This window comes from Physcomitrium patens, chromosome 1, assembly GCF_059467195.1.
Source record: "Physcomitrium patens ecotype Gransden chromosome 1, ASM5946719v1, whole genome shotgun sequence".
Taxonomy (NCBI): Eukaryota; Viridiplantae; Streptophyta; class Bryopsida; order Funariales; family Funariaceae; genus Physcomitrium; species Physcomitrium patens.
The window spans coordinates 4,744,308-4,768,968 of record NC_143410.1 but is presented as its reverse complement, the minus strand read 5'-3'; the positions used below and the strand labels follow the sequence as shown (position 1 = coordinate 4,768,968).

The following is a 24,661-nucleotide window of genomic DNA, read 5'->3' as shown; positions in this document are numbered from 1 at the left end:
ATATGTATATATATATATATATATATATATATTAAAAGTATCTTATTAAAAAGAACATGTCAAGCATTATGTCATGATTTCATGATTTGCATGAAGGTGTGGCATAAGATGTAAAGTAACCATACACATGCTTTAAATTGCAACATTGCTGCATTTGTCATCAACATTAACAAGAGTTTAAATATTTCTTCAACTGATTAATTCATTGATTATTGTAAATCATAATTCAATTACTTCATTATGATTTTTCAACGTATGTTTATTGACTGAGTACCAGTGCCAAGATGTTGATACAGTTTGATATACACTTAAGTTAATTATTTAAACTTTTTGTAAATAATACTTTTTATATTTACAATGTAGAATATTGAATTTGGCCTAAACATTGTGTAATATGCATATTGAGAAATAGGATCAAGGAGAAAATTTATGAAGCATGCTATGATTTGTTCTTTTACATTTCTAAAAGCTATCAACAAATGAAATTGTTATAGAGCCTTTGGAAAACCAAAATATAGATAGACACACTTTAAATACTTAGGCATGAATTTGAGATAGATAATCCACGTTCATAAAATAATAATAATAATAATAATAATAAACAAATGACTAATATTGATCAAAGCATTATCTTTTTGGATTTTCTATATATATACATATATATATATATATATATATATACACACACACACACATATATGTACATGCTTGTTTTTCTGATGATATTTTGTATACTATTTTATGATTTATGTGATTAATTATTTTACTTTATTTCTTATAAAAGTAATAACATGAATACGAGATTTGTTGTTCAATAATCTTTGAAAAAGAAAAATTGAAATATTTTATAGTAGTACATTCCTAATAGTACATTACTGAAATCATCAAAATATTTTTTGAATTAAATATTGGATTGTATCATGCATTATTTAGCTAGTGTGGGGCACACTATCCTTTTATTTTGATTACAAATAACCTTACTTTATTATTATTATTATTATTATTCATTAGTGTGTCGTCCCTTTTTTTGTTTGTTTATTTATTTATTTATAGTGAAATCTTATCGTTGCATAACACTCAAAGTTTCCATTCCAGCCATAAAATCATGCTTTTTGAGTTACAACATGCATTACTTTCCCTTACTTTTATTCCAATTATTTTACTTTCATGCTTTTGTTTCATCCACAACGTCACTTCTTGCTACACAATAAAACCTATAAATACCACTAATATTAACTAATTTATTTTTTAAAACGTCTCAACGAAAGTGAAAAGAAGGAATAAATAAGTAAATAAATTTAATAATAATAAAACGCTGCCCTAACAAACGACACTAAATTCCAAACACCAAACAAGGCAAAGAAGGCTGCACTCCTAGTGCCAGCAAGGCGACTGAGTCCCATGAAGCTCATGGATGAACGTGGGAGAAACGAACAGAGGATATCATCCAGATGACCGGCTGGGACGGTCGCCGATGAAGCCCTAAAACACCCACAATGGAAGCAAACGAGAGAAGGCCCTTCTATTCCCCTTCTCCCTTCTTCGTCTCCCTTCTTCATGTGCTGGGCTGCCCACAAGCTCACAATTCTCCCTTCATCGCTTTACTTTGCCTTGCCCTCGCTCTTCCATAGCCGCCAGGATCCTCGTGAGTGAGTGTGAGTGTGTTGCTGGGTTGGGGTGGTGGTACTTGTTGCTGCAGATTGCTAGTGACGCAGGAGGATCTATCACTACATGGGGATGAGCAGAGGGTGTTACTCTCAGAAGAAAGGGTGGAGTGCTGCGGACAATACTACTACGATGCTGATGTGAGCGCGGAGGTAGACCTACTCCTGAGGGGATTTTGGTGGCGAGGGTTTATTGAGGTTTGCGGTGGGGCGGATAGCGGAAGTATCCGAGGCTTGAGCAGCCATGGCCACGAGGAACTTCTTCGACTTGCTCGGAGACGACGAGAACGAGGACCCGTCGCAGGTTGTGGTGCGAGTGAATCCTGCCGCGCCGGTGGAGACGACGAAGCCGGCCGCGGCCGATAAGAAGAAGCCCGTCGCCGCGGCGAACCTGCCGACTAAGCCCGCTCCTCCTTCCGAGGCTGGTATGTGTCTCTGCCTTCCTCGGAGATGTTGACATTGCGAGGTGTGTGGTATTGGATTGGCTTCAGGATCTGGAAGGGGTTTGGTTTCGGATTCGATCAATGAGAATTGGGATGGTGTCGCGGGCAGTTCTTTTCTTTTCTTTTCTTTTCTTTTCTTTGCTTTTGTGGGAAACTATGTCGTGAAAGGAAGTCTCAAGCAATGATTGGTTGCATTGTATGGAGCTCGAGTGATGTTGGAACCGGGATGCGTTTTTTTTTTTTGTTTTTTTTTTTTTTTGTTTTTGTTTTTTTGGGGGTCAGCCAGCATTGGTAATTGTCGGATATCGTGGTAATTCTTGAGTGGTTTCTAATGGTTTAGTGTTTTTTTTGCAGTGAGAGATGGACGGAGGGGTCAGTATAATGGAGCCAGAGGTGGCCGAGGCGGTGGTGGTCGCGGAGGGCGTGGTGGAGGTGGATACAATGGTGACCGGGAAAGCGGTGGCCCCCGTGAGGGAGGAGGTTATAGAGAACGCGGTAACTACAACAATGACCGCAATGTGAGCAAAACTGGCGACGCTGATGGCTTCGTCGGAGGCCGTAGCTCGTTTGATAGACCTGCCCGTACTGAGAATGGTGAGGGACGTCCTTACGAGAACAGTCGCGGCGGAGGTCGCGGCCGGGGCCGTGGTGGTCGCGGATCTGGCGAGGGAGACGATCGTCGCCCCAGGCGCGAGTTTGATCGCCAGAGCGGGAACTCCAGAGGGTGAGCTGCAGCTTCTTGGCCTAGGCTGCTGGAGAATGTGTAGGACTTGCTAGACCTACTGATGAGTTCATTTGTATTGTGGGTGCAATGGTCTACCTGCCCATGTGACACACTGCGAAGTTCGTGTTTTTTTTTTTTTTTTTTTTTTTTTGTTTTTTAATTAATTTTTTTATATTGAGTATTAGCACCGATCTACTTCCTGTTTCCCATCCCTCGACATTTTCCTTTGTCTCTTTCAACTCTATCTGCATAAGCAGGCCCACCTTAAAAAGGATGCATGAACGGAGGTGCGTGATAGTACATGAATTTACTTTCTCTTACTGAGCGCCCTTCAGATATGAAACCGAGAAGAGAGAAGGTGCTGGTCGCGGTAACTGGGGAACGGACATCGATCCTGCACTCATTCAGTAAGCCATCTTGGGTAAAAACTTATGGAGGTTTGTACTCTGATGGCTTCACCGCTTCTGGAGTTGGTTCAGTCACCTGGGTTACTTATCATGTTTTCGTGGATGCAGAGAGAATGTTGAGGGTACTAAGGAAGAAAACAAGCCAGTTGTTGAAGGAGAAATCAAGGAGAAGCCTGAGCAAGAGTCATCTGTGGATGTTCCCGTTGAAGAAGGCACAACCGTGAAGAATGAAGAGGAAGAAGAGGACAAAGTGAGCTAATTGATTTTATTCGTTTATTTTTTCTTGTAAAGTTTAGATGTATTGTTTGGAGATTGCGTAGGTTAGCACATTGCTGAAAACAGTGGCCATGTACATATGCAGGAGATGACTCTGGAGGAATACGAGAAGGTTATGGAAGAGAAGCGTAAGACCCTGGAAGCTTCTAAGGCCTCCGAGAGGAAGGTCGAAGTCGACAAGGCTTTCGAAAAGATGCAGCTTGTATCCAACAAGAAGCGCGAAGAGGACATTTTCATCAAGCTGGTAGGTTATTTGATTTGTGTACTTGTGCTGCTTCATGCACAGTGTCTTTCTGTTTGCGGCTTATTCTCGAGTATTGATGCCTATCGTGTGTTTGCATGTATGGTTATACAGGGACAGGAAAAGGAGAAGAGCAAAAGGGAGGCTGCTGAAAGAGAGGAGAAGTCTCGAAAGGTATGCAATTATCTTTAGTGTATTACATCTGCATTGAGCTTTTTGAGATGAATAATCGATACTCACTGGGTAGTTCAGAGTGCATAGGGTTAGAATTTGGATACCGTGAGGGCAAGCTGATTCTAACCTTGACATCATCTGTTTTTACAGCCTGTTAGCATCAACCAGTTCCTGAAGCCTGCTGAAGGTGAGAAGTCTTACTTCCCGTCTAACCGCGGCCGTGGAGGACGAGGTGGTCGTGATGATCGCCGTGAGAGCGGAGGTCGTGGAAATCGAGAGTCTACTCGCAGCAATTTTAGCGCCGGGAGGGGCGGTGGTGGTCGTGGTTCAGCTGCTGGAGACGCATCTGCTCCCAAAATCGAAGACCAGGCACAGTTCCCTACACTGGGAGCGAAGTGAGTGGCGCTAGCTTGTGGTCGGGCAAGGCGGCTCGAGGTTTCTGTGCAAGAGTATTTGAGAGGGTCTAGTAATGATGAACTGGTTGGGTTTGTTTAGGGAGCCTGCTCTCGGTGTATCGAAGTGCAGTTTGCCTTATCCTGGTATATCACATTTCTTGTGAACCTCTGATCTACCTATCAACTGTATCTTGATTGGTTCGTTGGTGTGGGTCTATGGCTGTGTGTTTTATCTGTAGATCGAGATTGTGCAACTGGGATGGTTCGATGAATGAAGAGTTTGTTTGTATCTCACTTTACTGAGATGAAGTTCTTAGAAAACATGATACAAAATCATATGGAAAGTTCTGGAAAAATGAATTAAGTCTTTTCTGAAGTTGACACACGTCCCCAACATAATTCTGAACTTAATCAGTACACACGATTATGTAGTGTCAACATATGTAGTATATTACTATATTACAGTGTCCACTGGTCTTGTTCATAGCTACTCCCAGTAGGTCTGTTGGACAGACCGAATGATAATTGCCAATCAAACCTGTCTAATTATTGAGAAAGTGCAAGACAATTAATTTTTATGACTAGTCTCTATAATCATGACCTTCAACACATAAGAGAAGTTTTCAACCACCACGGCAAAAGAAACAGTAACCGGAACCAAATCCCACCTCCACGTAGTGTACCCCACTTACCTCCCAAGGTTGGAAACTGAGCTTGAGCCTCGACCTTGGGAGCAGACGCGACTCCGGGATTTGAACCTCGACCACTGAACTTACCACGGATATAATCTCTATTACCATAGCCTCCACTCTCATGACGATTACCTCGACTACTCCAACCTCCAGGGCTGCGGTTTGATGGTGAATAGAACTTATCACCTTCAGCGGACTTCAGAAACTCGTTGATGCTAACAGGCAACAGTAGCCAAGAGCTGACTAGTGGTTCAAATCGATATTATAAATTATCTTAGACTCGAGAAAAGTGGGCAGTTCATGGCAAACACAATTTCTAAGCAAATGTGTACCCTTGGGGACTTCTCCTTCGCAGCATCCTCTCTCTTTACTTTTTCGCTGTCCTGACCCAGAACATACCTAACGTACAAGCGCCAAGTTTGTGAACCAACCAGGAAACAGAATGAGAAAAAGGAGGATGTTGAGACTTTCAACGAGGAAAATGGCCACCACACTAACCAGCTTGATGAACACTTCATCCTCGCGTTGCTTGTTGTTCACGAGCTGAATCTTTGCGAATTCCTCGTCAGCCACTACCTTTCTCTCAGCTGACTTAGCATCCTTCAGGAACTTGCGCTTCTCCGCCGAGACCTTCTCGTACTCCTCGCAAGGTCATCTCAGCAAGAATGTTTCTAATTAGCAACTCTTGCACCATAATCACTGTTCAACATCTACAACAATCCTATGACTACTGCATTCCATCCATTCACTCTAAAGCTAAACAATAAGACACAGCGCAGCACTAACAAAATCGTAGGCCAACACTCACATTATCCTCATATTTCTCTTACTCGCTTTCAGCAATGCTTCCTACGGTGATGTCAGCAGATATCGTTTGATCTACAATTTTCTCCTCTCCCTCCATTGCAACAGCGGGCTCTTCCCCCTTGACATCCTCAACGGTCTCTCTGTGAAAACAATTTAAACAAAAAATTAGATGCACAAAGCAGCGGTAGTTGCCCGAAGAAGAAAGTCTGTTAGAATCCAAGCAAGGAACGCATATTCAATACAGCACTTACTGGATGAGAGAATGATGAACTTCAGTGCCCCAGTTCCCACGACCAGCACCTGCTCGCTTCTCGGTCTCATTGTTGAAACTCAACCAAAAACAGCATTATCAGTAAGAAACACGACATTCACAATAGAAATGCAGTCCTCCTCACTTAACACATTGCCCAACCAAACCAAACAGCCATGAAACTTCCAGACACTGATTCCTACTACTACACAAAGCCATAACGGTCTCGAGAGGAGCGGACTTGGTTGACAACTTATCAGGCGCAGCAAGATTTCTCTTGGAGTCAGCGGCTGGCTTAACCGTTGCCGGCATAGAATTCACCCCCACCACTAACTGAGGCGGATCCTCATTCTCATCGTCACTGAGAAAGTGGAAGAAATTCTGCTTGGCCATTAGTCGACCCAAGATCGCAATTCTTCTTCTCCTCCACCCTTACGATGCAGCTGGTATTCCTCGAGGAGTAGATTTACCTTCAGCTCACATCAACATTACATCAACCACAGAATTACATCGACACGGGAATTGGGCATCAGATCAAAACAATATGGCCGCCAGAGGGCACGCGCGAATAGGAAAGCTGGTTAGAATGAGAGTGTCAAAGACTAGGTCATCGCCTAGTCCCCAAAATGTACAAATTAGGGATGGACCCTTAATGACGTAGAAATTGACAAGCGTACCTCGGAAGCTGTTTTGGAGTCTGCCGGTTGAAGTCGGTGTCGGATACTTCCGTTCCAATCAACCTCTCAGACGCATCCTGCAACATTTTTCCAGAAGCTACTCTTTCGACGTCGACGCATGGGACAGTTTGGTCAAACGAGCTTTGGCAGTTGTGGAAGATTAGCACGAAATGCAGAATGACATGCAGGTGACGACCAACGGGCATTCCGCATTGCAGTGAGAGTGTCAGGGTCTTTGAGCAGGGTGGGTGTCCGCTGCGCTTCGCCTCATGAGACAAGGATCAGCGTTTTACAGTTGGGTTTGTGGTTTCCCAGGCGTGAAGATGACGCGCAGGGTGGCCCGTTTACGCCGCACACTTCCTTTGTAGTTCAACATATCTACAAAGCGATTGGACAGAGCGTTGGTTTGGTTTTGCGACGTGAGGCAGCAGCTTCCTCAATCCGCAACCAGAGTGTATTATCGCCTCTCTTTTCATGATTTTGACGAGAGCTGTCAATTATCTGGATAAACCACAGACCCGTCGCTTATAACCTCAACTACAGTATTTTAGTAACCACGTCTCCGTCTTGTGAACGTGTGACTTGTCACACCCTGTATAATCTCAATGGTTACTCCTTGCAAGGAGTCGTGTAATAGTGACAGAAGCATGGATTCTGATCCTGAGATACCCATCGCTGCAGTTGTCAACATAGACTAACCTTTCAAAAGTTGCCCGAGTGGAAATCTCCGGAAGTGGTCCATCTGTTAAGGAGGATCCTGATGAGACACCCATACGCAACAAAAACGCTGACATTGCTCTGCTTCCCATTGCAGTTCATTTCGATTAAACAAAATCCACCCACCAAATTCAGCCAACATTAAATCATGCAGCAAATCTTTCATACAACTTGCTCTCATCACCAGAGGCCCACCTCGGCACACTACCCAAATTCTGTATCATGACTCTAGCCCCCATGCCACACCCCTCCCTTGCGAACTAGCCCCTTCTGCAGTTTCAGCAACGACCCACCTGCAAGAGCATCCGACGAGCAGGCCATGGCGACCCAATTCCTGACAGAATCTTAACTATCAAAATCAATAATATACGCAACGCTTTTAAACCGGGCAGGGATACTTCCAGAACACTAGGATTCTAAGTTGCAGCTATCCGCTTCGCATAAACTAGATATATGTCAACTAGTAGACATTAGGCCCACTTGGGCTACGTTATCTTATTAATGATGTCATTGTGTCAAAAACATCAAAGCAGAGACTGAAGGTGAAGCAAGTTAAAGAAATGAGCAGATTTTCACCACAAATCATACAATTATACCGAATGAATGGTCTCCACAGTAAAGCGTGACATGCAGTTCAAAGTACTCTTGAATTAGAATTCTCAACATTCATGCAAACTCTCGAGTAATTACAAAAGAGGTCCATGATTAAATACTAATTTCACAAGCAACAAAATCTCAATATCTAATCGAAATTAAAGAATCCAACCCTACCGGATAATGCTGTCAATATGTTTCTCGAGATTGAAAGGAAGCTTTGCCTACGACGATGAAATCATTGCGGCAGTCACTGAGTGGTTTTAATATGTGACGTTTAAAGTATTGACATAAAAAGCCGAATGTGGAGACATAGAATTGCGTCAACTCGGGCAACGTTACGTAGGCTAGATCTTTTTAAAGGCCCACGGTTTGAATTAACCCAAGAAGTTCATGATAACCAGATGAAGAACAAGATTGCACAAAACAAAATCTGCAAACGCTCTTTCCGGAGAAAGATCCTGCGCGAACAATGTGGGATCGCGTATCAGCAATACTGTATAATCATTGCAACAAGCAAGCGGAAAATTTCTTTTTTTCTTTTTTGTTTCTTAGTTGACAATCATGACATATTACTGAACACAGATAATAAAGAACGCCTTCATACCTTAAATTCCTTGTTTTCTGGATTAACCTGTATCCGTAGACAGACTGCTTCAACAACAGAACCATATTATATATATAAAAAAAAAAAAAACAAAAAACAAAAAACAATGTTGACATAGTTCCAGCAGGCCTCAGTAATTCACGGAAACCAGTGGAACACTCAACTTGACGCAGGCATAAGATCAAGAACTATTGTGGTAGAGAAGATTTCACAACGGAGCACGCACTTCAATACAAACACTTCTCCACATCCTCCACTGCAAAATACAACTGCCTCATGAATCCAACAAGAAGCCTTGACTAGCAGAGCATAAGACACAAAGCAAATGCCTTATTCTGACAAGAGGTTAAGAAATATACCCCCAAGTACAGAAGTGCCAATGCATGACAACACACCAGAAAGAAAAGCGTTAAATGGGAATGTTCCGACCATCGCCATATACACCACCTGCTTCCCAGAACCAACACCACGAAAATTAAACTAAAAAAATGTAGCATTTGCTGTAGAGATGAACAAGATTCACATTGAAGGGGGACATTCTGGACAAACAAACTCTAAAACCAAGGACACAACTTGCCTGTATAAGTGCTGTGATCAGACCGTAGATAACATAAACATCTATGATCTGCAAAATTCCAATTGGAGGATCATCGTCATTAATGTGCGGGAATTTCACTTATTTGAAGAAGGTACTGCAATGGGCTGGTAATCCATATATAAAATTCTTCATGACTGTTAGATATCAAATGTATCAAGTTAATAAGACTGTGATTACAAATTAAGTCTGCGACTTAGAGAACAGCCGTTTCCGGTAAATTCCACAAATAAGCGGCTGTCTACTTGTTCAAAAATCAATGAAAGAATATCAGATGATCGGAGGATGAGCTATCCACCATAAAACAATGTGGATAAACTCTGGAGCATAAACTCACTGCCGCAGCTGGACCCTAGATAAATGTAAACTCTAAAAACTGCTTGTAATAAATCCTATTTCAAATACTGGAGAACCCCATCCGCAAATGGCATGCTTAAAACCCCACAATCACAAGTAAAAGATTCAAAAATATATTTATAAATAAAAAAATATAAAAACTACCACTAAAGCCATTAAATGATCAACCACACGACCGAATAATTGAAATTCACCGAAACTATTTTTTTTGAACCAACTGCAATTTCAACGTAGGATTCCCCAAATGACTGGTAAAATGCGATAGCTCACTGCAAATATAAAATCGCCAAAACTCAAGAAAAACAGAAGGACCGCGATCACTACGATCAAATACTATTTTAAAATATCAAAGTAAAAAAAAAAAACATCATCGATCCAGCTGCAAAGTGAACATCAAACCCACACGAGAAGGAAAACAAAACAAAACAAATAAATTTAATTTAAAATTAAAGTAAACCTTGAGCCTTGTTGGGGTCTTAGAATATGCAGAGCGCATCGCAGAGAAGAGATCCTGCGCATCCTTGGCGGTAGAAGCCATAGCCCCACTGAACTGAACTGAACTGGGCCGATTCAATCGAAGCTCAAACATCCACAAATTTGCAACAAACGAGAGCTTCCGTTCTCGCCGAAACACACACAACTCCACTTCGGAGAATGCCTGGGCTCCGCGGTGAAGAGTTCTCCTTGTATGACCGTGAATAAGGAAGTTTCCGTGAAGCACCTCTCCACGGTATTAAGTGCACAATGTCTTGACCCTTTCTCGAAGTAGCTCTGCGACAACTTTGAAAGTATTTTAAATTCTTTTTCTTTATATTCTTTTTTAGTGTGTTTAATTTTTCAAAAAATGTCCCATTTTATCACATCTTGTATTTTATTTTATTTTATTTTTTTAATCAAAACGAATTATTCTTATTTGATGGCAACATCGATCTCTAAAAGAAGTCATGAGAATATGGCCAATACCATTTTTTGCATTTTTTATATTGGATTTTTATTTTAAATGAATCTTGCAAATAGTTCCTCATTAGATGATAATTGTGAAACTGGGAATCAACCACATCTGCTGAGATATGTAAATATTTACTGAGCAAGAGGAAAGAAAAAGAAAAAGAAATTCCCTTGTACATGTTCTGTTATTTTTCTTTTCTCTTTTCGAAGTCATTTGTATTTTAAAAATTTGAAAGATAATTTATGAACACTACCAAATACGCTTTCATTATTATTTTACTATTTTAATTTATTTTAATTTCATGTAGTTTCTATGAATATTAAAAATTAAGATTTACAATAAGAGTTACATAAAAAAGTACTATATTTTACTAAATTTAACAAACTTTTAAAGAGAAAAAATCATTTGATATTTAATTATTGAATGATTAAAATTTCAGATACTTTTAATTATTCTATAATTAAAAATGCTAGAAATAGATGATGTTTTTATCATTAAAAAAAAATATTTATTTTTTAAAATTGCAATTATGTTGTGCAATTGATCAAGTCTTAAGTGCTCATTTGGAGTAAGAATAAGTCATCTAAGCCTATAATTAATTAACTTGAATCATTTATTGAGATTTTACAATTGCAAAGAATCAAATTACTTGTTGCTTCTAATCTTTTAATTATGTTGGTCAACATAAAAATACTAAATTAAGTGCTATACCTTTTTTTGTAGATATTTTTATAACATCACTTATGTTTTTTTTTTCAAATGTTAAGCTAAAGAAATAGTAAAGATACTCCAGCTTCACAATTATAGTAAAGAAAGTGCTTGTTTTTCTACATGTATCCTCTTATCTCGGTAAATTAAAGACAATTGATATTGTTTCTAATAATTGTGATAATAGAGCTTTGATATATATATATGCTCTACTATATAAATTATAATATCTTAAACATTAGTAATATACTAGTATAATAGTTTTAATAATAAAATAATCATATATAATATTTGAAACTTTGATAATTTTAACAAATGGTTTTTTATTTATTTTAATTATAAATGAAAAAAAGACACCAAAAGTATGAATATGCATGAGAATAATTTAGAATTATACTAAATGTTATTTGTAAAGAACTTAAGAATATGGCAATAAGGATACTTTATTAAATAGTTAACTTCTTGCAATTTATTTTGATTTAATGAATTTTTTTATTTAATATTGTATACACAAATAAATTTATTTTGAAAAATCAATATCCTCAAATATTGTTGAAGATAGAAATGAGATATATAATGTTATAATTAAAGTACTTGTAAGAAATGACTATTGTTGTAAATGCATAGTATACAAAAACTATTCTTTGAAACTAAAAAAATAAGAGTTATTGTGATACACACCTACTATTTGTATCCATTAATATTAATACTACCAAAACTTAAGGCTTATTAAAACAATGTTATAAATTAATAGATGATTCAAAATTGAAACTTGTATGTCATTTCACTACACAAAATAAAAACAAATAATGTCTAATTTATAAATAAATAAAATTTACAAAATTTTCTTGTTTATTGAGAAGTTTTTAATCCAATGGAATCTATGACATTGCAACTTCACATGAACATTTGCACACATAAAAGATAATTATGATATTTTTGTAAATATAAAACTTAATCATATGAAATATTTATATTAATTTGATGAGTTTTTAATATATTTGAAGCATAAATTATTCTCTCTTTTTTTTTTTTTTGTGTATTTTTTGTTTTCAAGTATTTACAGGATTAACTTTACTTCAAATTCTATAATACAACAAGAAATTAACATGTTTCAAATATCATTTTAATTTAATTTTTGGAAAAGATAATAACCACATAGCACTGATTTAGTATAAATCTAGCAACACAAAACTTATACTAAATCAATGAATTACATGGTATTCAATCCAATCCGACCACCCGAACGACATTAGTTCTCTAATTGTGAAGTTATGGAGGCAAAAGACTCAAACACTGCTGCAAATATTTAATTGTTCTTATTGTGTATTATTAGTTGAAAACTTCGAATGTGAAATCGAAGGTTACACTACTTTTGTTCCAAATTTCCAGTGGAGGTTATCTGTCGAGCACGAAGGATCATTCAACCATTCAAGTTTTTTTAATAGAAAGCGAATCATGAAGCATTATTCAATATCAGTCTGAACTCTAACAAAGGTTCCAGCATAACTCAAGAATTGGCTCACAAAACTTTGATCATAGAGACACCGCAATATATTCTAACATTTCCTGTCTAATAACCACTGATGTGAGTGTTCCATATTGCAAAATGATAAATTTCACAAACCTTTTCTCGCATGCGTTTTGTCTTTCAAGACATCAAGCTAGTCTTCACCTCTGAGCAGTAACTTGTCCGACCATTCATTTGCAATCTAACCCGCAGGCGAAAGGAAAAAAATATTTGCGAATCGTTATAAGTAAAATTCTAAGAATAGAAAAGAGCCAAACAACATTACAAGTCCTTCATCCTTTCGAAAAATCACATTCACGCTTAACTTTGTGACTGTATCTTGTGCGCAATCTGCCTCTATTCACTCCTCCAGCATAACTGAGCACCCTTCAAATCTTAGTTTTTTGACCAATCTATACGAAAATTTAATTTCTTCGGAAACATCTCAATAATGTTTCCAGACCAACTTATTGCACTGCGTAGGTGTTCAAGACCTTCGTTGCTTATTTCTGACTTTTTATTTTTGTGTTTTTATTACTTATTCAGCCGAGCACAACTGACTCAAATTATTCCTTGAAGTTACAGCATTGCATGAAGCCTCTAGTCACTGCAATACAGGAATGTATGCAGGCACTGGTGGAATGCACAAATCATTTAAACGATGAGTTGCGATAGGTGCTAATGCTTAGTGTCAATTATGTACCTTCATAACCAAACCAGGATTGATGAAGTAACGTCTACCATATTGAATGCACTCACAATTATCTGAACATCTTTAAGTTGGTCTTATCCATTTGAAAAGCTATGCAATTGGTCTACCTCTGGACCAATACCCAAGCGACCCAGACGACCTATGACGATAAAAGCGAATAGAGGCGATTGTGATAATTCTCGAACAACTATCCTCTATGTTGAGAGTGTTTAGAAAGACACAAGAGTAATAGTAAGTCATACATACACAAGAGTAGTAGAAATTCATACACTTAAGAGGGTTTCTAAGGAGAGAGAGCTTTACACTCAAAAATCTATTGATCTGGTTGTGTCTCGTATACCAGAAGAGAAAAGAAGAGAGGATAAACAGTACTTCTCCACTAGACTCTAAATATTATAGCTATAGTAATTATTGTAGTCTACAGTAAATATTATGGAGAGCATCAACTATATTTAATGATCTCAACACTCCTCCTTGCTTATCATAATATTTACATAATATTTACATAATATAAAATTTGTATAGAATTATGATCTATACTTTTTTGTGATCTTTCAAGATCAACAATTGTTCACTCATTAAAACCTTATCTAAGAAAACCTTATTTTATTTAACAACAAAATCATAGATGAAGGAAAAAGAGTACAACATCATTTTCTTTAATTATTTAAAGAGCTCATTAACTTTCTTATTCAAGAAAAGCAAGTCGCCACATACCAATGCCATAAGTAAGTCGATGATGGTTGCTTAATGGGAGAGCTTTGGTGAAAAGATCAGCAAGATTATTTGTAGATTCAATTTTCTTAATTATAAGTGCTTATTCAGTAATCAAGTCATGAGTATAACTAAAATACTTTGGATTAATATGCTTTGTCCTGTCACCTTTAATGAAACCAACTTACATCTATGCAATACAAACACTATTATCTTCATGCAAGATAGTTGGAAAATCATCATATGAAAATCCACAGGTTGTTTGAATGAATTTATCAATTGATCGCAACCAAATACATTCTCGAGATGCTTCATATAAGACAATAATTTTTGCATGGTTAGATGAAGTTGCAGTTATTGTTTGTTTCACTGATTTCCATGATATTATACCTCCATCTCTTAAAAATACATATCCTGTTTGAGATTTTGTTGTTGCAATATCAGATTTATATCTTGCATCACAATATCCAACTAATTTTGGATCTGCAGATTTTGTGTAGTATAATCCCAAGTCTTCAGTATTTTTTAAATAACGTAATAAATGTTTGATGCCATTCCAATGTTGTAGTGTTGGACGTGCACTATGTCTTGCAAGAACATTAACTGCAAATACAATATTTGGTCTTGTAGATGTAGCTAAATACAATAAAGCTCCATCCGCTGCTAGGTATGAATATTGGTCTCCCAATATTTCCTCTTCCTCCTCACATGGACGGTATGGATCATGACCATCACAACCATGTCCAACCATTAGTGTGGACAATAGATAAGCATCAATCATATTAAATCTTTATAAGATTTGTCTAATATACATTAGTTGGTAGATAAAAATGGTACCATCTGTAAGATGTATAATCTGAAGACTAATGAAGAAAGTTATTTTTCCTAGTATTTTTATCTCAAATTCATATACAAGACGGTTTGTAGCTGTAACACATGCAAATGTAGTGTCCACTAGGTTAAGATCATCAATATATACAGTGATGATCACAAAACTAGTTTTATCTCGTTTGATAAACAAACAAGGGATTAGTGGATCACTCATAAAATTATTTGTAATTAAATAATCTCGAAGTCGTTGATACCACATTCATCTGGATTGTTTTAAACCATACAAGGCCTTACATATTTTAATACCACGATATTTTCCTGGAGCGGGTTGATTTGGAATTCCTGTTTCTAAGCCAAATGGAACTTTCATATAAATATTTGCATCAAGAGAATCATATAGATATGCAGTAACTACATCCATCAGATGCATCTCAAGGGTGGCATGAACTATCATTCCAATAATATATCGAAATGTAATTGAATCCATGATTGGAGAATATGTGGATTCATAATCAATGCCAAATCATTGAGTAAATCTTAGAACAACAAGATGAGCTTTATAGCAAGTTATTTGGCCTTGAGCATCTCGCTTGCATATTAATACCATTTTATATCCGACAGGGCGAGATGTAAGAGTGTCTACAATTGGACCAAAGACTTTTTTCTTATGCAAAGAGGCATACTCTTCCTCAATAGCAGTTTTTTATTTTGACCAATCTGAGTGACGCATCGCCTCTTTGATGGTTTGAGGTTCAAGATCGTCTTCCTCGCAAGAAAAGGCTTTTATAATCATATATGCAAATGATTCATCTATCGTAATAGATAGTCTATCCCAAATATCATCTGTAGCACAATATAGAATAGATAATTCTTTACTCAACTTGTTCTTATTCCTTCCAATTCCAAGATTATTTTTCATAGGAATTGAAGGTATGTTATGCATGGATATATCATCATGAATTGGTAGTCCTACAAGATGAGTGGTAATTTCTTGAGAAATAATACCAGGATTAGTTAATTTTATAGCTTTCTTCTTACTTGGTTGCTTATCTAGTTCACGAGTTCTTTTAGTTGTTGTTGTTATAACTTGAGGTATTGTAGTCAATGGCATTGCAATCTCAGCAGGTGCATTCTGAGCCTCATTAACAAGAACCCTTATAATTCTAGGTGCATCATTGAAGCCATCGGGTGTTTCATCCGCGATCTATTTTAAATGTAAAATCTTAGCAACTTCAGTTTCTGCCAAAGATGTCCTAGGATCGGAATTCATTGTAAACATTTCTGGTGCTTCAAATATGAGTGCTTTATTTCTTTATTGATTGGATACTCTTCCTTGAAGAGATGGAAATATAATTTCTTCAAAACGACAATTTTACAAACGTGCACATAATAATGTGCCAGTTGATGGATCAATAATGCGAGTAATGCTTAGTGAATCAAAACCAACATATATGCCTTCTTGTCGATGAGCTCCAATGGTACGCCATTGAGATTTTGGTACTGGAATCTAAGTACGACAACCAAATATTCGTAAGTGACATACATTTAGAATATGACCCAAAATGAGCTCATGTGGTGAAGCAATTTCAATAGAAGAAGGACGGAGGCGTATTAATGTTGCAGCATATAAAACTGCATGACCCCACATAGATGTAGGTAGATTTGTGTGAAGGAGGAGTGGCTAGATAATGAATAATATAGGCTTTATAAATGACTTTGCAAGTCCATTTTGAGCATGTTCATATGGAACATAATATGTCAACTCAATTCCTGTTGCAATATAATAGTCTTCAAAAGACTTTGATGCGAATTCTTTTGTATTATCTATATGCAATGTTTTTATAGGATAATCAGGGAAATGTCCTGAAAAACAAATAAGCATAGATATAAGATTGGCAAATACCATGTTTCGAGTTGATAATAAGGAAACATGTGATTATTTACCTGATGCATCAACAAGGACCAAAACATAACAAAATGGTCGTGATATTGGATTAATAGGACTACAAATATGATGATGCAATCTTTCAAGCATTGGTGGTAATTCTTGTGGAAGTTTCCAAATTGAAGGCCGAGTAAACATTTTACCTTGCACGCATGTATGACATAATTCCATAGAGTCCACATCCATAGGCTTTAAATTGTGCCCAGTTATACATGAAATGATCTTTTTAAATAGTGTGGATCCTAGATGTCCCAATCATCCATGTTAGAGAGAAACACGACTCTTTTAGATAGATGATGCAAAATTAAATATAATGGGAGGCCAAATCACAATTCGATATAAACCATTTTCTGTAGCAAAAGATTTTTCAACAACTTTATGGTTCTTTGAAAGAACCAAAATCTCTTTTCTATTCAAAGTGGCAGTCGAGAGGTGATAACCATTAATATGCACATCTTGGTAGCTGATCAGACTCCGAGGTACTGAGGGTACAAACATTGCATGTTTATATTTTATGATGGAATCCGCAGGTAATTTTACCATTGTTGTGCCCTCTTGGAAACAAAACGCATTTGCTCCAGCCATGGTCATCATATTTTTAGTTTGCCAAGTTGAAGATTTTTCAATAAAAAATCATCTATCTCGCAAGATAGTATGTGTTGTTGCAAAACCAATGAGCGCATCATTTGATTTGTCATTAGAGGTTTTATCATTCATATAAGCCTCTAAGTCATCAACACCAATTGAATCCATGGACGCATCCGTGGTATGAACTTCACAAGCCTCAGCTCATAATTTCTTATTTTCTTCGAATATTTTAATAAAATATTTTGAAGTACGGTGTCGTATTACGTGCTTTCTTCCTCGAGAACGCGCTGGGCGTCTAGCTGTAGAAGGTAGTATGGAGATTCGCCAATAGTCAAGCAGTCTATCAGTTTTTGACTGCTGGAATATAAACGACTGCAAGAATACACCGTAAATCTATACGGATGCCCTTCGACTGCTTGTCAAAGTCCTTTTTGCCCCAGCCGATAGGTCTCTAGACGTTATAGAGAACCCCCAACAACCCAATCTGCTAATCTCCAATACCGCTTTGTACTTACGATCTTGTATCCACTGACTGTCTTGTTAGATTAACCCAATAAATTTCATTCACTCCGCATACTCAATCCTATAGACACCTTTTTAATTCTTCAATCACAGACGTAACTCGATTTCACAAAACAATCAAGAGTAATCAAACTACTTCATTAAGAAAATCCTGATTCACCATTACAACACTGACTTCAGCAACGATTGCCTCAGTCTTCCCAAAACTCTATGAAGAAGAAAAATCTAATTCTCCATCTTTTCTTCCCCGACCCGAAGTATGAAGCTCCTCTCTAATTCCCTTGATCTTCAAAAAACCTCCAATGAAACCGAACTAGTAACCTTCAAAAGAGCTTGAAGCTAGCTCTTCCATCAAAAAAAAAAAAGACCCCTCCGATCTCCCCCTAACCTTATCCTCTGAATTTCTTCAATCTTCCGTCTTGGATCCAAAATTGGCTCTCATCGTCAGAGCTTAGATCCGAAATTGGCTCTCGCCGTCAGCGCTTCCTCCTCCATTTTTACCTTTAAGAGATCCATTTACCGAAAACAACATTCCCTGAAACGGCACAGAGATAAAGACAGCCTGAAACAGAATCGAAACCCCGTAATCGAGTCCACATTGAGTTGCTCGACCAATTCAGGTCTCATATTGGATAAGATGCCCGTAGTAACCTGGATGTTCTCGTAATTGGATCAAATTGGTCCTTCGCGTCAGACTGGCTGAGGCCTATAGTAAGACCTGGATTTTCTCGTAATTAGACTGCATTGGGTTGTCCGACCAATTCAGGTCTCATATTGGGTAAGATGCCCGTAGTAACCTGGATGTTCTCCTAATTAGACTGCATTGGGTTGCCCGACTAATTCAAGTCTCATATTGGGTAAGAGGATCCGGATTGGATTCTCGAAATTGGATCTAATTGGCTCTTCGAACCAGGCTCACCCGTCGCGTGAATTGGTCCTTTCTCTTCCTGTTGATTCCCGTTATTGGAATCAAATGGAGCATTTCAGTATGCCTCGGCTGACTGTAACTGGGTGACTGAACCTGACCACTCAGTATTTGCACTGGAGTTGGTCGTTGCTCCCAATATTCGAGGTAACTGAATATTAATAGAAGTCTCTTTTCTTTATATTTTCATGGTATACTAGTGTTACAACACGACATCCACCCCCTCTGAACCTGTGCATCCTCCGGTATGCACCAATTTATCCAATTGCTATTTGATTCAGAATATATCCTCTACGTCTTTGTCCTGTTCATCTTCGTCACCTTCATTATCCAAATCACTTTCATCTTCTTGCTGCTGAATCTCTATACCTTCATTAAGGTCTTCCATATTCATCTCTGCGTGTCTTCGTTTAAATATTTTTACTCGCTTCTCTACAATTGGTATTTTCAATTTTGTACCATCTAACTCCCGTAATGAGTAAGTCGCATTATCATGAACTGTTGTTACCACATATGGTCCAAACCAATGTTTTAAAAATTTCCGCAAAGTACTATGTTGATTATCCAGACTATTGTCATAAACAAGTACCCAGTCACCTTCCTCGATTGCTTTTGGTCTCAATCGATGTTGCTTATCGAATTGCGCCTTGTTTTGTAACCTTGTTCTTTTTAACCTTCCCAATGCTATCTGCACATCTTCCGTTCTTTGCTCCAATTGTCGAATCCTAATAGCCAGAAGTTCTTCTCTTGTCAATCCATCTTCCCATGGTAGCATACTCCAAGTAAGTACCTTTTCTTCAATCGGCATAATTGGTTTTTGACTTGTCATAAGTTCTATTGGCATATATCCTGTCACCGAACTATGTGTTGTTCGATCAACCCATAATGTAAATGACAAAAGTCGTGGCCACTCTTTAACTTTTCCATTACAAGCTTTAACTAATGCTTTCACAATCGGTGGGTGACCGCGTTCGCTTTTTGCATTCCCTTCTGGATTATAAGCAGTAGTCAGTGACGGTTTAACTCCACATCTTTCAAAGAACTTACGAGCTTCTTGTGCATTTAATTCTCTACGATCTGCAGTGATTTTTTCTACGCATCCGTAGCGGCAAATGACATCTTCAAGCAAAAACCTACAAATCTACTCTGTAGATTTTGTCCTCAATGCTCTTCCTTCTACTTGATTTGATAAATCTTCACGAGCTAAAACCAAATATCTCATCTGCCATAACCCAACCGGCATAATAACCAAATCAACAAACCATTTAAAATGAATAGCCAGAGGATACGTAGGATGAAGACCATCTCAATGTCGGATATTAGAATACGATTGACAGATTTCACATGACTCTACAAATGAGAGCACATCTCGATACATATTTTTCCACCAATATCGTTCCTTGAGTTTAGCAAAAGAAGCCCAGATTCCTCTATGCCCTAGCCATAAACTATCATGAAACTCCTTTAATAATTTTAGTCTTTCTTCCTTTTTGCCTATCACTCGTTGTGACATCCCAATTCCTTTCTTCGGTCTCTTCCATAAGAATCCATCTCGAAGTAAAAATCCATATGCTTTTTTTCTTATTTGTTTGAATTTTTTTGTAGACCAATTCTCCTGCTTAGTCAAGGTATTCAAGTAATGATTAATATTCAATAATTCTCCTTCATAAGATTCTTCAAAAAATAGCTTGTCTTCTCTGTTGAGATTTGATATTGAATAGAATTTCAATCCGACGTCATCAATGTCTTCAACCAGTTCATCCTCCCTCTCGTATCTTGCTCGAGATAGCATGTCTGCTACTAAATTGTCCTTCTCAGTAATATGCTTAAATTCTGGATTTAGTGACTTAATATAAGCAATCCATCTCAACATTGCAATATCTGGCGTTGAACAGTTAATAATCATTCCAAGCAATGGCAAGCAATCTGTTTCAATTACTACTACTGCCTCAATCAAATAGTCCTTTTTAGCTTTCATAGCCGAAACGACTCCCCAAAGTTTTCTTTTGACTTGCGAATATGCACGCTGACGAATACTTAAAACTTTAGCCCCAAACCGAACTGCAAATCTATTCCCACTGGAATCATCTTGACCCACAGCCCATCCAATGGCAATTGGACTAGCGTCCACAGTAAGAACCACTGGTCTATTGCACTCATAAACAACCTTCCTCAATATTGGAGGTGACATCAATAATTTCTTCAATCTTTGCATTGCTTGAATATGCCTTTCTTCCCATTTAAATCGGTAACCTTTGCGTAACAGTTCATATAATGGATCCGCTATGTGAGCAAAATGAGGGATCCAAATTCGATAAAATACACGTGCACCCAAAAACCTGCGAACCTCTGTTAAAGAACCACAATCCTCTTTCATCCTTCCAATTGCATCAACTTTAGTCGGATCTGGTTTTCTTCCGTAAGATCCGCATAAATGTCCAACAATTACAACTTCTCGCACTCCAAATACGGACTTCATATCCGATAATGTAAGATGAACTTCTCCAAGCCGAGTTAAAATCTTTTCACAATCTTGTATATGATCAACAACATATTTGCGACACCCCCTCATATCTAAAGTTTCATCCTTGTCTCCTTCTCTACACCCTTTTATAGGAACATCATCCAGAAAAGGCATAGTCTTTTCCGGAATAAAATCTCTCAATACCTTATTCATTCCATTCATCATATGCGCAACTGAGTTGGTCGTGCCTTGAGGAAGAGTGCACATTCTAACCAATCCAAGTGGTGTCCTCATCGTTTTCATATCTCTACTTCCTTCAGCAAGTTGAAATTGATCATAACCTGAATACAAGTCACCGATTGAATAGATCGCCCTTCCAGCAAACGCCTTAGCAAATTCATCCACAATAGGCCCAATTCCTACATTTCTGACAGTTACTGCATTCACCGGTTGCATATCTTGAATAAACCGTAGTGATCCATTCTTCTTAGGTTCCGTTAACCATCGACTAGAATACGGCGCAAATGAAGGTTCCAATATTTTCATCTTCATCTTTTCTTTTAATAGTTCTATCAATTTAGGTAAATGTGCCCTCGGTACTGGAATTGGTCTTAGATTCCAAGGTACATGTGGTACAGTGAAGATAACCATAGGTGTTACAATATTTGGATCCACACACCCAATATCATGAGATTCGAAGGCAAACGATCTACCTTGTTTAGCCAACATCTTTTTGAAGCAAGTAATTTCCTCCGGTAATAAAGAACCATCAGAACCAATCTTCAATTCTTCAAAAGTCTCTCTAGTAAACTGGTGTCCAATACTCATTGGATCTCTTAAACTTGCTTCTTTTGATGCTTCTCCCATTTGTTCTTTAGAATCTTCTGGTAATGGTCTGGCAACAGGCTTTACCTTCTTATCTGCCGTTTTATATCTCGTCTCTACAGTGACTTCTGGTGCTTAAAGAGATTCAAGTATGGTATAAACCTCTCTTGAATGAATCTCAACAATCTTATCATTATCCCCTAACCCAATAGATGTAATCAATTCCAATGAATCTTCCAGTCTATTTTCTTCATAAACACCTAAAATCCTCTCATCATCTTGCAATGTACCTAACTTGCGTAATTGTCCTTCAATATCATATAATCTTTTCTTTTCTTTTCATTTAAAATCATCAACTTTTTTATATATAATATTTCCATTCTCTAATATACCAATAAAACTCGCATCAAAGGCACCTTCATCTCGCGAGAGTACCTCCTCTTTTGTACCTCCATAATCTCGCTTTACAGTGGTACCTCCCCAAAATCCTTAAATCCTTCAACAATCTTTGGCAATGGTTTCTCCCTCAACCTATCTCGATTTCGTTCATGGTTAGGAGGTACTGTTAGAAATTGTACAACTTTCCTCTCATCCTCGCTACATACCCTTGCATAAGCAGAACCATCGTCAAGTACTTTTGTTTCCATCCGTGTTGCTGTAATATAAGGTTGTCCTAAAATCAACGGATAAGACGTTGTATCCTGAACAAAGAAATGTTGCTCCGTTGCAACATCTCCAATCCGAATTTTGACATCTGGACAAGTTCCATATAATTCGCCCCGTGTGTTATTAGCTGCTCGAATTGCCCATCCATGTTCCATATCAATTGGCCATTTTTGCTTCTTATAAAGATCTTTAGACATGAGATTTATTCCAGAACCATGGTCGACTAAAGCAACTATTGGTTCTTCTATATCTCCTACTTTCACTAATACCTCAATAGTTGCCCTTGTCCAATGCTTTCGAGTATAATGGCTCAAAGTTTCCATTTCCTTATCACTAGAATCTTCGAAACGTACTCGTTGATTTTACCTATTCTTTTCATTTGTTGGTTGCTTGTAACCAATATCAACCTCTTCTTCATCTCCATATATTCTTGCATCAATAGTATGACTCATTCCAGTTTCGTCCATTAATTGCCTCTTTCGCTTAATGCTGTCAATGATAACATCATGAAACTCCTTCTTTGCAATTCTCAAGACTTCTTTCAATGTGAATTCCACCTTAGCGTTTAATATACGTTCTTCCAACACCCCTTTCAAATTTGCTGCCGCTTCAATGTTAGAAAGTAGCTTATAAGCAATTGATTTGCCCTTATCTTTTGTCTCCTTTGTTTTTTCTCCCAATGATGCTGAGGTATCCTTTACAGGCAATTCTTGTGAAGCTGCCTCCCGAGCCTTGTCTCCTCGAGTTTGCCTCTTAGAAGAATTTCCTTCTCTAGTATCATCAAAATTTTCTCGTCTCTTTTCTTCCATCAAAGCTTCATGTTGGCTCTTAGCAATATATGCATGAACTGAAAGAGACTCAAGAGGATCCTCCCAACTTGTTCTACCTTGTATTGTAGCTGCAGTCCTCAATAACGCTTCTCAAGGTAATTTCCCTTCTTGCATTGTAGAAACGGCAGAAGCCCAAAACTCACTAGTTTCCGTACTTCCACCAATTTCATCATCTACTCTAGCACCATAACTTGCACTTTCTCGTGTTGCTGTTTCATGCTCTTTTAGGTAATCTTGAATCAATGCTCTCATTCCTCCCTTGCCGAAATTGGTTTGAAGAAGGTCCTCTCTATTTTTCAATGCTATCTTCCCATCTTTCCAGCAAATAATTCCCTGCCGTATCATATTATTAAATTCATTGCAATCTTTTCTGGTGTCTGAAGCATCATCACACCAAATGCATCTTTGTACATATCCTTGTTTTGAAACATTCTTCGAATTGTTTCTAGAAGTATTCTCTTCAAGTCTTGCCAATTTGATTTGAAGATCTCGCATTCCTCATATAATTTCTTCCATCCCCATATCTGCTTTCTTTCATAAGGATGTCGAAGGTTGAACTGTAGGCATTGTTGGTGGTGTTGTACGTACTGGAGCTTTGGGTGCTTGTACTGTTTTCTGAATATTACTCCTATCCTTCCTCCTTTCTTTTTTTGTAAGCAACCCCACCGCATCTTCAATGTTCTTCCACTTCGTTGTCAATCCTTCATCTTCTTCTTTGTCTTCAAAAAGGAGTTCTAATTTCTCTTGCAATTCTCCATCAGCAGCTTGAAGAAATAGATCAACTTTGTTCGGCTCCAATGTCAATTTTTCTACCTTTGACAATTGAGAGTACTGCCTCTCAAATTCCCTTAG

At 37.8% G+C, this 24,661-nt stretch overlaps 2 protein-coding genes and 1 long non-coding RNA gene across 4 annotated transcripts; 1 reads left to right on the top strand and 2 right to left on the bottom strand.

The window, feature by feature from the left end:
• The first annotated feature begins 1,528 nt into the window (after positions 1–1,528).
• On the top strand, positions 1,529–4,489 carry LOC112284419 (RGG repeats nuclear RNA binding protein B). 2 transcript variants are annotated; one of them, XM_024524197.3, is made up of 7 exons: positions 1,529–2,089; positions 2,462–2,831; positions 3,167–3,238; positions 3,347–3,488; positions 3,600–3,758; positions 3,870–3,929; positions 4,080–4,489. In XM_024524197.3, exons 1-7 carry the CDS (start codon positions 1,909–1,911, stop codon positions 4,326–4,328), a joined length of 1,233 nt encoding a protein of 410 aa, XP_024379965.2. In that variant the 5' UTR covers positions 1,529–1,908; the 3' UTR covers positions 4,329–4,489. The 2 variants fall into 2 exon arrangements, with proteins under 2 accessions (XP_024379965.2, XP_024379973.2); XM_024524205.3 differs by lacking the exon at positions 3,167–3,238.
• Positions 4,490–4,662: 173 nt separating this feature from the next.
• LOC149989830 (uncharacterized) lies at positions 4,663–7,991 on the bottom strand. Its single transcript, XR_016500298.1, has 3 exons — positions 6,751–7,991; positions 6,075–6,543; positions 4,663–5,963 (listed from the first exon to the last, which is right to left on the bottom strand). It is a non-coding gene; the product is annotated as an uncharacterized LOC149989830 (long non-coding RNA).
• A 104-nt stretch (positions 7,992–8,095) lies between these two features.
• Positions 8,096–10,226, bottom strand: LOC112284433 (dolichyl-diphosphooligosaccharide--protein glycosyltransferase subunit DAD1). Its single transcript, XM_024524215.3, has 5 exons — positions 10,078–10,226; positions 9,246–9,293; positions 9,028–9,115; positions 8,669–8,712; positions 8,096–8,522 (listed from the first exon to the last, which is right to left on the bottom strand). Exons 1-5 carry the CDS (start codon positions 10,207–10,209, stop codon positions 8,439–8,441), a joined length of 396 nt encoding a protein of 131 aa, XP_024379983.1. The 5' UTR covers positions 10,210–10,226; the 3' UTR covers positions 8,096–8,438.
• Positions 10,227–24,661: the final 14,435 nt, after the last annotated feature.